Genomic DNA, 15,661 nt, shown 5'->3' on the forward strand with positions numbered 1-15,661 from the left:
CCTGGCTGTCTTGGAACTCAGTGTGTAGAACAGGCTAGCCTCAAATTCAGAAAAACTCAACTGCCTCTGCCTCCAGAGTGCTTGGATTGGATTAAAGGTCCGTGCCACCCTGCTCAGATTAACCAATTATTTTCTTGGAGTCTTCAGTGCTCACAGTTTATTTTATTTTATTTTATTTGGTTTTTTTTTTGAGGGTGGATAAACTCTTAAAGAAGCAGCAAAAGCCATTCAGAACCATGCCCGTTTGTTATAGCAACAATCTTTTATTCCAAAACCATGCTTTGAATATGTAGTTTATTCTTTCTGTTAGAAATTTGCTGTGTATGCATGTGCCCCCCAAGTTTGTGTAAATGTACCATATACATGCAAGGCTGTGGACACCAGAAGAGGCACGCAGTTGTGAGGTGCCTGGCATGGGGCCTGGGCACTGAGCTCATGTCCTCTGGAAGCGGCAGTGCTCCCAGCCTCTGAGCTGCCCCTCCTCCAGGGCTGTACTTTCTCTTAGTGTGATTGTAAACTGACCCTGGAGCAGTATAGCCAGTTAATATTCAGCTAGATGGCTACTGATGCTTTCTAAGTGATGGGTTTAAGGCCCCACTGTATACATGTAAATATGTATTAATAAACACAGTACACATGTGCACATTAATGTGCATGGCATTACTGTCTGGCTCCTCTGTTCTATGCTTCTACCATTCTTCTTTGTAATACACTGATGATGAAACTAAAGTACACAGACACAGAGATTTTTTTTTAAGATTTCAACTGATGTTGCCTGACTCTACCACATGTTGGTGTAACAGTGTCTTCCAATCCACTGTTAACACCAAAACTCAGTGCTTGGACCCTTGAGATATGGAGAGATGAGTTTATGGTCTGGCCACTAAGTCGTTGACAGTGCACACAACGTGAAGACTGTTAGATGGAAAGGAAATTATCTCCATTCTAGGAAGCAGTGAGCAGAAATGAAAGTTCAGCAATGTTCCCTTGGTCATGATGACAGGAAGATGCTGGTGACAACTCGTTACTGTGGCCAGAAGACTTCACTACTGAGCTTGACTGCCTCTGGTTGGCACCTCTGCTTGTGGAGTGATGAGAAGCTTCAGGAATCTGTGCAGTCATAGACGCTGCAAAGGCAGCAGAGATGCAAATACATTTTAAGTGAATATGAAAAGATCCATGAAGTTGGGGACTTAGCCCAACCCCAACTATCCTAGTTTTGAGCAAGTGGCAGTTTGTTTAGCCTAAATAGATTTGAGAAGGGGTTGCCTGTGTTTGTCACTTATTTGTTCTTGAATTTAGGGATACCAGACGAATCTATGGATGACACTCAATGCAAACTAAGTGTGCTCAAAAAACAGTGTTTCAGGACTGACATCCACAAGCTGGTTCTAGCTGCTCTGAACAGGGTATGTTGAACATGGGTTTTCTGTCCTCACGCCATGAGTAAGACTATTATATTTGGAGACCTAGGGGTGGGGCTTTGAGTTTTACTTTCTTTTTCTCTGTTTACCATGCTAGGTAGAAGTCGTGCAGTTAGAACTGGGGTTAGAGTAGGGATTGTGGGGTGGAGAAAATATGCATTAAGAGAAAGATAAGTACACAACTAACTAAGGCCACATGACTTTGCTCAATCAGAAGGTCAACCAAAGAGCCAGGTCTGGGATGTTAGACCTGGCTGCCATTTTCTCTCTAGTGAGTCACTCTCCCTTTATGGTAAGATGAGAAAAGATCCATCTAGCAGAGACACACCAGACAGAACATCGCCATTTCTGATGCCCATGTAAATTTTCATTACTCTTAAGATGAGTTATCATTAGTGTGACTCAACAGAACTATCAATAATTATGACTTGAGATTCAACTACTGTTGATCAAAGTGGAGGATAAGGAAAGTATTTATTAAAGTGAGCTGAGGCTTTGATATAAAAAACAGAATGTTACAATTCAAGCTGAAGGTAACCTTTTCTCGGATCATTGGCCTTCCCTTGATGATGGATCTCCAGAGTTGTACACAGATCATCTATCTATCCCACAGGTGTCTGTTTGTCTACTGTCACTTCTGGGAACAAAGTAGACTCTCAACATCTTGGCTGTGTCTATATGTATGTGTCTGCAGAGACACACCTGCTTCTTTGCCCAGGGAACCCAGTGAAGTAGAAGCCAGTAAAATGTGAGGAGTTTTACTGTGGCTCAATTTAATCTGAGTTGATAATAAAGTGGCCATCAACAGATGACAAACAAATGAATTATACTACTTCCAAATTGGGCAATTCTGTGTAGAGGTTAAAAGGTAGCACGGTAGCATCTATAATGCGCTGACAGGTCAAAATACAGATTTTTCCATGACATTCTCTAGTGGTCAGTTTTTCTTAAATTTATGTTTTCATTCTATGTGTATGTTTTGGTGGAGCTGGTATTTTTCTTGTTCCATATGTCTTCTCCTTTCTATCACTCAATTGTAGTTTATACATGTTCTCTTTCCTTTCAACATACAATGCTTTCTTGTCTGAATCCAACTCTATTTACCATGCTTCAGTTAACCTCTGGAGTTTAGATAGCAAACGGACGAGCCCCCTAAATGTTAGCATCAGATTTTACAGTGCCTTTTGACCTCTTGGGTACAAAGGTCTAGGGATTGGAGTGGTCACTTCTATATTGTCTCTACCTGTTTTCTTATCAAGTTTTGTGAAGTTAATTAATTCTACATTTGCAGAATATAGAGTATTCACATTCAACTTTAAACCCATGCTTTCTAAGGTTGATTCCATTTTTATTGTTTTCCTCAAGTCTTTTGATTTAAGTTTTCTATTTATCTTTACACAGAACTTATTTTTGTAAAAATTTTGTCCCCTGAGCTGGGTATGGTGATGCATGCCTTTGATCCCAGGCAGAGGCAGGTGGATCACAGTGAGTTCAAGGCCAGCCTGTTCTACAAAGCAAGTTGAGGATAGCCAAGGCTACAAATAAGCAAATTAACAAACATTCTGTCCCCTTGATGTTTTGCATTTTTGTTTGTACCTTTATATGTGAACTCTTAAGATTTATATGTCTTATTTATTTTTACTTATGTATATTCATGTGTGTCTGTAACTGTGCTCAAGGGCCTAGGAGACCAGAAGAAAGTATCAGATTCCCTAAAGCTGGAGTAAGCTACCTGATGCCTTGTGGTGCTGGGAACTGAACTCTGGTGTTCTGCAAGAGCAGTGAGTGGTCTTAACTACTGAGCCATCCCCTCCCCCTATCTTTGAATTCCTGAAAAGACCACGTTAACTGAATGTGATATATGTAGGGTTTCTTTTCTTTGGCTGAGTGCCTGCAGGCATTGCTCTGACACTGGGTGTCTTAGTGGAGAAGTCTGAGTCAGACTTAATTTTCCCCTTACTTTTACATGAATTGATAGTATCTCTTGGATGCCAGAAGTACTCTTTCCCTTGAAGCCCAGTCATGTTGTTAAGGAACAGCTCAGTGCTAATTCTGATACCAGCTAGCCACACGCACAGCCTTATTTTCCTGGGAAATTTTCTTGAATTGCATCTTTATGAACATGGGTTTTGTTTCATCAGTTTAGCTCTCTTCCTTGAAGCCATACTATGGTGGGCCTCTTCTGCTTTCATCCTCTGCTGTTTAAGAGAATAGTGTGAGGTACACTCCATTTATCAGCTCTCCTTGTTTGCATGCGGGCACAAATCCAGACATGCAACCTTTTCTATCAAAAGCTAGGACATGAGAAATAAAAGAGAATATGGAGAATGGGAAATGAAAACAAAGCCATACATGATCCTGTGAGGAATTGCTCTCCTGTCCCTGTGGAGTCAGCTTAGTTGCTAGTGAGAAAGGTCCGGTGTAGGCAACTTTAGCTTGAGCTAGCTTGCGACTTCTAAGAAAAGCCGTGCTAGTGACTTGTGAGTTCTCTGAGAAGACTGAATGTTGCAGAGTGTAGTTAAGAGCGTGTTTCTAATTAATGTCTGCTGGCACCCTTTCAGTTACACCTCCAAAGCTTATGTTTGGAAAACGCTTGCTAAGTAGAAACTAATAAGTTAATCTTGACTCACATTTGAACAGTAATGCAATAAATACTGTTTTCAAGATGCAGAATTAGGTAAATGAATGCAAGCCCACTGTGGGTTTATAAATATCATAGAAATATGATATGATATATGATAATCGTATTATATATTACTTCTTTTCAAATTTAAAATTATTTCTATTTCTTGAGATTATAATATAGTTATAGCATTTCTTTTTCTTTTCCATCTTCCAGATCTTCCAATATATTCCTCCTTGTTCTATTCCAAATCAATGGCCTCTTTTTTCATTAATTGTTATTACGTGTGTGTGTGTATGTGTGTATATATATATATATATATATATATATATATGTATGTATATGTATGTATGTGTGTATCCTGCTTAGTCTGTAATGTATGCTTTCAAGAATGACCATTTAGTATTGGATGACCAATTGTTGTGCTCTTCCCTGGCAAAGACCACCCCCCCTAACATTCCTTAATTATATGCAGAATCCTCAGAAGCAAGAATTTTGTACCTAAAGCTTTTGTCCTTCCAGAGTGGTAGTTGTTGATGTGTGGTGCAGCTGTGCTAATGTACTGATTTCACCTGTGAACACAGTGTGCAGAATGGGATTTTGTGCCACTTGGAGTTTCAGGAAGAGATAAAGAAGACGCATAACTGGGTGGCTTTAAAGTTTGAGCATGGCATAGACTACCATGTCTTTGGAAATCAGCGAGTGTGGGAAGGCCGCAATTAAGTTGTTAGGGAACTTTTTTTCTTTAAATGCTTTTAATTTAGAGTAGTTAAGAGAGAAGTCTGATTATATAAAATTAAAGGGTAGCAAGAATATGGAGGTAGTGGGTGTAGACTTTCCTATTAATAGATTTAGGAGTGAGTGAAAAAGGAAACTTTCCTTTGCCTTAACTCATGCTTTCTTTCTGATGAGCATTTTAGCCTGGCTTGCACTGTCAGTCCATGGTGATTGCATGGGCAGAGTTATCCATGATCCTAAAGTTCTACATTGTAAGGTTGTACTAGAGCGCAGTATGCAAATTCAGCACCAAACATCTCTCCTCATTCACATGGCAAGATCGCACTTATATTCCTGCAATGATCCTTTACCACTTGGAGTTGATATCATTCCATTCTTTATTTGTGGTCTTCAGATTCACCTAATATAACACACACCTGATAGGCTGCAAAGATAATGTGGTTATTACTACGCAGAGAAAGAATGAGATGCTCATAACTGTCAAAAACAAGATTCCCAAGGAGACACGGTGAAAGTGTTTTGATTAAATGATACAGGAAGCGATGACAAACTGAGCAGCTTGTGGTAGAGGATATGGAAGAGAAAAAGAAGCTGACTGTGTCTCCGTTCTCTGTGGGGAACAAAATGCTAAGTAAAGACAACTGAGAGATCGTGGAGGGAAGGGTGAAAATCTATTGACTGATTACAGACAAGCTGAGGCTGGAGGTAGAAGCCTGTGACCATGGAGGCTGCACCAGAGTTTGTGATCTGGCTTGTAGCTATCTCAGCGTTGACCTGTAGCAGTGGTGGGGGGAACTAGATTTGAAGATGGAGATACCAAAAACAAGTATTTGCGTGACGTACCTGTGGGAAATACACTCCTGAGAAAGACATTGTGGTCATCTTAGAAAGAAATGCTGTAAGTTGAATAGTCACATTGTTGTAGAGGTGGGACAGCAATGTCCAAGTGGGAAGAGCCAGAGAGAGCCATGGCTAGATACATACCACTGGCACTGAAAGTGGGCATGTAGGGATGTGGCTGTCAGTATGCATGCTGTCTCTTTCCTCTGAAAGGATTGCTTGTCCTTGAAAAAGAACTATATTCCATCAAGATACCCATATATCTCAAATTATTGGTGGAAACCTTGATGAAGGAAGAAATGTGGTGATTAAAATCTAAGTCTCTAAGACAGGCATATTAATATTCCAGGCCTATGCCTGATACAGAAGCCGTGTGATTTAAGCTTAAACACACACCTTTGAAGTTTGACATCTATTGCTCCCCATACTTTGAAAGGAAGAAAGGAAATAAAGTCCATGAGACCCTTGGAGTCAAGCTCTCTTAGAGCTGCCAGTGGTGAGAGACAGGACTGCAAACTGGTTAAACTTACTTATTGCTTGGCAGCAGGAATAGCCCTGGCTTGGTCTCATCCTGTGACATGCCCTCTGTAGGGCTTGATCTTTCTAACCCCAGTGAACTCAGGCTCTATTAGAAGTGCAGAGGATGAGATACAAGTGCCAACTTGCCATCTTATGCACATATATATATATATATATATATATATATATATATCTCAAGTTTTCTATATCAGCATGGACCACCGAAGCTTTCATTTCTCCAGTGCATGTTTGAGAACGCTGCTAACATGGACTTAATCTGATTATTCTGGGATGTGTGTATTTAGTGTGGTACTTGACCCAGAATAAGCACTTAAAGGTTAAAAGGTTTACTCTTGATACATACAAATAATTAATAGCCTAGAAGACAGAAATAAGGATAGGAATTTGTATTTGACCCCATCAGTTATGTTTTGTTCTTGAGGTTGGGTCTCATGAATCCCATGACTGTCCTGATATTATTTAACTGGAGATGACATTGAATTTCTGGTCCTCCTGCCTCTATCTCCCAAGTGCTGAGTTTACAGGTGTGTACCGCATGCCTAGTTTTCTTTACTGGGGTTCAAATGTAAGTCTTTTCATGGTAGGCAACCACTCTACCACATAGGCTGCATGCCCAGACTTGCAATTAGGCTTTACCAGTCTGTAGCTTGTTTTGATTGAGGCATGTATTAACACCTTATTTGCAAACAGTAACTGTCCTTAAACTCCTTTTGATTTTAGTTCATTGGCAATCCTGGGATTCAGAAATGTGGATTGAGAGTTATTTCTTCTGTAGTACATCTTCCTGATGCCTTAGAGATGTTGTCCCTGCATGGTGCCGTTGACTCGGTTCTTCACACTTTGCAGATGTATCCAGACGACCAAGGTTGGTACAGATGGAGCTTTAGACCCATTGGCTGTGAGTTAGTTCTCTTTGATTCCTTCCTGCAGTTAGGTGCTTCAACGAACTACTGTTGTTATTTTTTTTAAATTTTATTTTAGAAATTCAGTGTCTCGGCTTACATCTTATGGGATGCTTGATTACAAAGAAGAATTTCTGCATAGGGACAGGGCATCTCCTGGCAAAAATTCTGGTTTCCAGTTTACAGCGATTTAAAGATATTTCTGAAGTGCAGACTACAGTGAGTATACTTGAGGGAACTGGGAGCTTAAGCAGAATCCCCGACTGTGTTCCTGTACACCAACATGATAGTCTAGCTAATTAAAACCATTTCTCATTTTGTAGCATTTTAATTATAGAAGGTGCAGAAAATTGTATTGACTATAAAGATTCAGTGTTTATTATTAGATCTCAAAAGTCAGTGCATTTGCTTGCCTTCTGACCATCCCATAAAAATGCCAAAGAAATGCCAGTAGCTGATATTTGTGTTGTTTTTGCTTAGATTTTGGACAAATACAAGTTATTATTATTCTAAAGATAGCTGCCCTCTGTGACTTATGATGAAATGCTTTTACATCTAGTCAGTTTGCTTCTTGATTTTTCCCCTAAATTGAAGATTTTATATAATCTTCACCAAGCTATATTTAAAGCAAATGTATAATAATTGTCGTTACAAAGCTTGAAAGAGGATGTAAGGTTGATTCAGCATGGAGTAAGAAATAAATTGTTACTGGGTGTATATGTACACATAGCTCTAGCTATTCTGGAAGCTGAGGAGAGAAAGTTATTTCAGCACTCGAGTTTGCGACTCATAAAGTGGTGAGACCGTTTTCGGCTACAGAAATGAATCATGTCATTTCTTTTTGTAAATCTTAGCCAAGTGAATACGTCAAAACTTCTGTCTTGGTTTCAGATTTCTGGTAATCAATTTTGCATCTTTAATGAATCTCATTTTGTCAGTGAAGACAAAATTGACAGTACCAAGTTGACCAATAAAAATATCTAGGCTGTAAGCATTGCACAGATATTCTCAGTAAGTCACGTATGCAGGCAAAGCATTTTCTTCATTGTAAAGTACCAAGGATGCTTCCTTCTTTGATCTGAGCAGGAATGTATTGTAAAAGCTGTGCTTTGGGAAGCGCTTTACTCTAAACCGGTTAAAGCCCTTGCAGAACTGGTTAAAAGTCATCTACGGGAAGGACATGACTGTATGGTTTGAGGTCTAGTTACTATGGATTAATTCTTTGCATGTGAGTTTTCAGATCTACACAGCAGAGGCTATAAAGGTCCAACTAGGAGGCTCAATAAAGGCTTCCCACCCTATGTTATCTGGTGTGTGCAGAGTGGAAAGTGTTTCCTGCAAATGTCCATCCCTAGGTCTGCTGTCTCACTGGCACATTTAGAACCTCTCTTGAGGCATTGGGCCACGTGTATCTCTGAACCTCACAAACAGAATGTACTTTTCTTATCAAGTATTCACAGTTGTAGAACTCAACATCTTAAGAGAGTAAAATCACCTTACTGTGTAGACAGATTGTTCATACTGTAGACATTAGGCCGATCTTTTGTGATTCGGATAACAGTCACCAGCACTAAAGCTGTCCAAGGAAAGGACCCTTCCTTGAAGTACTGTGCGGGCAGAGCGATCCGGCCGGCTTTGACAAGCTTGAGATGCTTCTAAGAAGCACAGCTTCTGTCTGTACAAAATCTGCCACAAGAACACACCCCTTATTCTGCCTCTGGAGCTTCAGACAAATGCACGAACTAGCAGTGAGATCAGGAGACCTTGGTTGGTTCTGAGGTAGATGTGTAGGAGCTGGCACAGAAAGGTAGGAGAAGTGCTCAATTTAATGACTAATGTCCACTCCTTAAATAAAGATGGGCTGGTTTGGATCCAGGTCCACCGGCTGTTTTAATCCTGAGCTTTCATCCTGTGGGTGCGGTTTCAGAAAGGAATCTTTAGTGACCCAATTTGAGGGTAATAATTGTTTTTCCTGATTTGTTTGAGGACAGTTTGCTAGCTAGCTTTTGTTCTCTTCGTTCTTAATGTATTTCTTAGTGCCAAGAGAGGGAGACGTTTATGATTGTTTCAAGGTTTACAGCTGTCAGGTACAAATCCAAGCCTCTCTACTTAGTTAAATGAGCAAGCTAGGTATTCGGTATCATATATGATATGTGATTGATAGATGCTATATAATTGCTTATATTATTCACTATTATTTTTGCTCGCACTTTCAGGGACTGCGGACAATCTTGGCAATATTTGAATTGTCAGCATCCTTCTCCAAGCTTCTAGTGCACTATTCCTTTGACCTGGTGATATTTCATCAGATGTCGTCCAGCATCGTGGAACAGAAGGATGAGCAGGTATGGCTTTGCTGCCTGTGGGCTAAGCTTTAGCCCTCCAGCTGCCTCTCATTCTCATTTCCATTCTTCCCAGTTCCTCAACCTGTGCTGCAAATGCTTCGCAAAACTGGCTGTGGACGATGAGTTGAAAACCATGTTGCTAGAGAGAGCCTGCGATCAGAATAACAGCATTATGGTTGAATGTTTGCTTCTGTTGGGAGCGGATGTCAATCAAGTGAAGGGGGCCACTTCTTTAATCCATCAGGTAACTATTCCAGGCCTCACTTCTGATCATCTTCAGTATTACTCTTCTTGCTCCTCTTGCAACTTGTCCCCTCTTTAAAATAACAGATTTATTGAAAAAAATTATCTATTGTACAATTCACATTACGGCAATATTTATTGCATAGCAGATAATGACACCATACATAGACTTTCTGAACGCACCTTATGTTGTGCTGATGCAAAATGGGTTTATTCATTTACCAAGAGGTTGCATCCCCCAGACTAAAGAGGACATTGACAGTACTATACTTTTTGAGAACTTGATGATGCCGGAGGAAAATATGAAAGGCTGATGGTGGTCATGAAGGCACGTGGCCAGTCAGCGTGAGCAACGTTCATTATCCAGCCCCTGATGGGATGGGAAGGGTGTGATGACGTCTCTTCAGACCTCTCACTGGCCACTTCCAGAGGGTTTGATTTAGGCTAGTCTTATATCTGAGGCCATAATTTCATTTTATGTCACTGGTCTATGGCAAGAATGAGTTTTGAGTTGCCTCATAAAATTTCAACCTAAATCTGAGGTATGAAGAATAACCATAGCAAGCTCCATTATTTTGTCTGGCCAAAGAGAAGAAATGCAAGCTTTGTGTTCACTCCCTCTGCCTCCCCCACTCCCCCCCCCCACTTTTTTTTTTTTTTTTTGGTAAAAACTAGGTATGCGAGAAAGAGAGCAGTCCAAAACTGGTGGAACTATTGCTTAATGGTGGATGCCGTGAGCAGGATGCACGGAAAGCACTGACAGTAAGCATCCAAAAGGGTGACAGCCAGGTCATCAGCTTGCTCCTGAGGAGGCTCGCCCTGGACCTGGCCAACAACAGCATTTGCCTTGGAGGCTTTGGCATAGGGAAAGTTGATCCTTCTTGGCTTGGCCCTTTATTTCCAGACAAGTCATCTAATTTAAGGAAACAAACAAGTAAGTATCAATAAGAATGTTTAATGTAACTCTTCTTCTAAGTACAATTAATAGTATATTATTCTGAACCTAGGACGGTACATGGTAGGCAAGCACCATGCCACGGTCTACTGTACTCACTCATCATGGCAGTCTTTGTATTAGTTCTCTTTACAATCTTTTTAGTAGATTATACCCATGCTGAAGTCAAAGTTAGTTTTGTCCACTGTTGGGCTGCTTTGCATAAAATATATGATCACCGGCTATTCATAAATTTGCCATGATAACTTGGTAGTAAATGATATTGAGAGGATATATTATAGAAAGCACCTCACATATTAACAGTAATTAAAATTGTTCTTTCTGAGGACATTCTGCTTTGTCTGTTGGCATTTTGAGTTAATGTACATACGTTTGGATTTTTTTGTAAATCTAATATATACAATTTTCTATTTGTATAGGAAAATACGCTTTTACTCATGGTGTGTTATTAGAGATCCAGGGTACAGATTGTTTGATGCATGAAGATGTACATTAGAAGGATTAATAAAAGCAAAAGATTAGGGGGAAGAGAGAGAAACAAAACAAACCATAAGAAACCCATTTGGTGAATCCTTTGCAGGCAGCAAACTTAAATGTGGGTAGAAACGCACCCAACAGGCCCAGACAGGGTGATCATGAGGCCAGCCAGGGCGGTAGAGTGTGAACCTGTCAATAAAGCATTAAAAACTGTGCAGTCCAACAGTGTTTTGATTGCTGAAAATTCTGTTGAGTTGTGTGAATCACACGTATGTGAAAAGAAAACACTGCATCAGAAAATAGTTTTACAACTGTTGCCTCTCCTCTCCTCTTCCCTCCCCACAGCTACCCTCCCTTCCTCTGTCTCCTCCTCTTCTCTCTTCATTTCTTTTCTTCTATCTTCTATTTTCTTCTGCCCAATTCTTTATGTCCTTCTCTTCAGGGTCTCTCTTTGTAGCCCTGGATGACTCAAAGTCTCTAAGTACAGCAAGTAGGACTTGAACTTGCAGCAAACTCACCTTCTAAGCTCTGGGATAAGCCACTGTATCCATCTTTGTTCTCCGGTTTCTGACATAATGGGGCTGTGACCCTGGCTAGAGATTTTGTGCTCCTTTAATTCTGTATGAAGATCTTACATTGGCAAGTCTTGATTTAAAAAGTGTAAATGTTATTTCACTGGAAGATGACAATCGTGATTTCATTGGTGGTTTGTCTAAAGGAAAATTTTGGATTCATAACATTGAAATATTACGTTCTATTAGACTGACTCACACATTGTATTTATTATGTGAGTCATGGGAGTAATATCTGAAGAAACCTTCTAGGTGTATCTGTAGCTCAGTGGTGACTGCCAGCATATTTCTTCTTAATGTAAAATGAAAATAAGATGTAATGAAAATTTGAGAAGAGTGTTGTGTTAGGGTTAATATTTTTCTGATGAAATTCATTGAGAACAGCCCAGGGAGGAAAGGGTTTATTTCCACTGAAGCCTGCCAAGGCAGGAACCTGTAGGCAGGAGCTGATTCAAAGGCCATGGAGGAGTAGTGCCCTTTAATGGCTTATTCCTCACGCCTTTCAGCTTGCTTTTGTATAGCATGTAGGACCACCAACCAGGCCAGGGATGGTACTTCCCAGAATAGGCTGCCCCCATATCAATCACTGATTAAGAAAGTGTCCCTAGGGGCTATCTTTGACATGGACTCTGGTGCCCAACTATTTGTTCACTTCCTCTAGTTGGGGGAGGTGGCCTTGCTGGGCCACAGAGGAAGAGGATGCAGGCATTCCTAATGAGACCTGATAGGCTGGGGTCAGATGGTAGGGGAGGAGGGCTCTCCCTTTCAGAGGAATAGAGAAGGGGGATGGGAGGATGAGAGAGGGAGGATGGGAACAGGACATGAAGGAGGGGTGACAACCGGGATATAATGTGAATAAATTATAAAAAAGTGAAAGTAGTAAAAAAAAAAAAAAAAAAAAGAACAAAACCCCAAAGCACCTTAAAAGGCTTTCTTACAGCTCAGTCTTACTGAGGTGATATTTCATTTGAGGTTCACTCCCCTCAGATGACTCTAACTTGTGTCAAGTTGGCATAAAATTAGCCAGCATGTATTAATTTAAAAATTATATCATACAAGCCACTGGACAAATTTGACTCATTAATACTTTTTGTAAGCATAATGTTATTTAATTTTTTTTTCTATTATCCTTTGCTGAACATGCCACCAGCAAGTTCCAGGTGAGCTGGTTTTGGTCCTTAGAAAACTTACCCAGCTTGCAAGTGCCATCGCACATCCCTGTCTGGCTTTACAGTCCCAACCCTTCCCTGAATAAAGTCAGTTTTATAGTGGCCGAAAGAGATCATTTATGCCCAGGCTTCATATAGCAGCAGCATAAATAACAAAACTTGGAACGATACAGAGAAGATTATCATGGGCCTTGCACAATATGCGCTATAATTGTATGCAGTGAAGTCATTCTGGAAGAAAAAAAAAATCTCTAAAAGCTTGAGATGTCTATAAGGATCATGGGTAAGGCATGTTTAGGTTGTGTAATTATTGATTTCCAAGTGGCCGGTTGCCTTAATTTTAGACACGGGAGCTGTGCTAGCGAGAAAAGTCCTCCGATATCAGATGAAAAGTACTCTGCAAGAGGGAGTGGCCTCGGGCAACGACGGCAACTTTTCTGAAGATGCATTGGCGAAATTTGGTGAATGGACCTTCATTCCCGACTCCTCTATGGACAGTGTGTTTGGCCAAAGTGATGACCTGGACAGTGAAGGTACCCGTTTTAAACAAAAGATTCACTCTTGCTCCCATCTGCACACTGTCCCCGAACACTGAGAACTCACACGAAACCTGCTTTAACTCATTTGGGGGAATGGGAAAAAATGTGCTGCATTTAAAGCAATGGCGCAACAAACTGTCCTGTGCCTCCCGTTGTGAGCCAGAGGACTCGGTGTAGAAATGGAAAAAAAAAAAAAAATTGACCTTACTTTTGTTCTTTCTTTCTTTGATTCCTGCACTGTTTATTGTTATATGTGTGACTGTTGGTTTTCTTGGCTTTTTCTTCAACTCCGAGACATGGGTTTGCTTACTGTTTATTCAGTGTTCCTTGTTGAGTTTGCCACGTGTATCCATACAATCAATATACACCAAGGAAGAAAGCACTCGCTGATTTTTAACTGAAAAGCCAACATAGCTTACAATTTTTATTCTCAGGTTCAAAGGTTTCTTGTGTGTGTGTGCATGTGTGTATGTTGTATGCATGGGTGTGTGGTTCCAAGAGGACACAGTTTTGCCTTAGTTCTTGGAAGCAGGATATCGCATCCCTGAGCTTGGAGTTTAGTTTTTGCAGTAAGCTGGCAGCCAGTGAGCCCCACCACACCCTCTTGTGTCTGCCCCCTGCCGGTCAGTGCTGGGGTTACACATGTGTTCAGGATCACATGACTTAGGGGCCACCAGGTTTCAAGCTCTGGCCCTCCTGTCTGTGTGAAAAGCAGTCTTCACCCTTGTGCCGGTGGAGTTTCTATTGATGAAAATATTTAACCTTTTGTGACCAAGTTACGGCACTCAACTCTTCTTCCGCGCTCTATTGTTGTTCTTTCATTTCAAAATAGGCAGTGGGAGCTCGTTTCTCGTGAAAAGGAAGTCGAATTCAATCAGCGTAGGAGAATTTCACAGAGATTCGGCTTTGCAGCGTAGCTCGCCAAATGCGCAGAGGCATCCAAGTTCCGTGGTAAGTGACATGGTGGCTATGATAAATGTTTGGTCCTGACATTCTCTTGATAACTGAACTCCAGCAAAGCTTGGTGTGATTGATATACAGATGAATACATATTAAAAACATATTAATGTATAGCTTATCTTAGATTTACACACACACACACACACACACACACACACACACACACACACACACCACTGGTATTTTTTATGAAAAGTAGAGAGATTCACATTTCATGAGACACTTGATTATTGACAGTTACACTATTTTTAGGTTTACTTTGAATGATTAATGCTAACTTGTGCCTGAATTTTGATCATAATGCAGTATTGAACTTTAAAAATCATTTTTTACGGAAATAGTCCTTAGCTTACCTTAATTGTATATAATATACACGGCATATTAAATCATAGTAAAATAAACATGTCCGTCTTACATAATTGGGCATACTACTAGCTGGGACAGAGGCACAGTAGCCTCCCTTTCTCTGAACAGTTTAAACGCAAAGTCTTGTTTGAAATATTCTTAAAAATTTTTAAAGATTTATTTAATTATTGTTTATACATATTCTGCCTGCATGTGAGCCAGTAGGCCAGAAGAGGGCACCAGATCTCATTGTAGATGGTTGTGAGCCACCATGTGGTTGCTGGGAATTGAACTCAGGACCTTTGGAAGAACAGACTGTGCTCTTAACCTCCGAGCCGTCTCTCCAGCCCCCAAGAATTTTTAAATGTACTATATTTTCAGATTTAATCCTTCTGAGAATTTTATTTTGGTTTATGAAGATGAAAAGTTGCATAACTAATTTAGAAGTAATTATTAATATGGTGCTAGAGGCTATGTATTTTCAAAGATCCTCCCCAAAAGCATACAATGGGGTGTTAGTTAGCACAGCCACACTTGCCTTCCTATTCTGTGCCCACATTCTGGAAGCCTCTGTTTTACTCTTTACTTATTTCCTTATTGTTTTTCTTTTTCTGACAGTTGTAACATAAATAAAATGAACTTAAGTCATTTTAACCCTTGTTTCCTTCTCCCAACTCCCTCCTGCTAAAATTCTTCCCAACAAACCCCTCTCCTCCTTTCGTGTCTTGTGTATGTATGTCATGCCTATGTGTGTGCATGAACGTGTGTGTGTGTGTGTGTGTGTGTGTGTGTGTGTGTGTGTGTGTGTGTGTGTTTCCCACTGAGTTTAATTATGGCTGCTTACAGGAGCTTGTTTATGAACTTATGTACCGGAACATGGGCAACCTAGTAGTGACTACACCACTTAAGGAACCTACACCCCTTCCTCTAGTCACCATTAACCACCAGTAGTCCCTCGGGGATGGGTTGTGCCTCATGAGCCCTTCAAT

At 40.5% G+C, this 15,661-nt stretch overlaps 1 protein-coding gene across 1 annotated transcript in view; it reads left to right on the forward strand.

Annotated features, from left to right (window-relative positions):
• The window catches only part of Lrrk2 (leucine rich repeat kinase 2), a 129,807-nt gene that overhangs the window by 38,294 nt on the left and 75,852 nt on the right, over positions 1-15,661 (forward strand). The window contains exons 14-21 of the mRNA XM_051160232.1: positions 1,303-1,409; positions 6,886-7,030; positions 7,147-7,286; positions 9,284-9,412; positions 9,486-9,656; positions 10,331-10,589; positions 13,173-13,361; positions 14,200-14,318. Coding sequence (XP_051016189.1) covers positions 1,303-1,409; positions 6,886-7,030; positions 7,147-7,286; positions 9,284-9,412; positions 9,486-9,656; positions 10,331-10,589; positions 13,173-13,361; positions 14,200-14,318 — 1,259 coding nt within the window. The remainder of the gene's footprint in view (positions 1-1,302; positions 1,410-6,885; positions 7,031-7,146; positions 7,287-9,283; positions 9,413-9,485; positions 9,657-10,330; positions 10,590-13,172; positions 13,362-14,199; positions 14,319-15,661) is intronic.

The sequence above is a fragment of the Acomys russatus genome, chromosome 17 (genome assembly GCF_903995435.1).
Source record: "Acomys russatus chromosome 17, mAcoRus1.1, whole genome shotgun sequence".
In the NCBI taxonomy this organism is placed as follows: domain Eukaryota; kingdom Metazoa; phylum Chordata; class Mammalia; order Rodentia; family Muridae; genus Acomys; species Acomys russatus.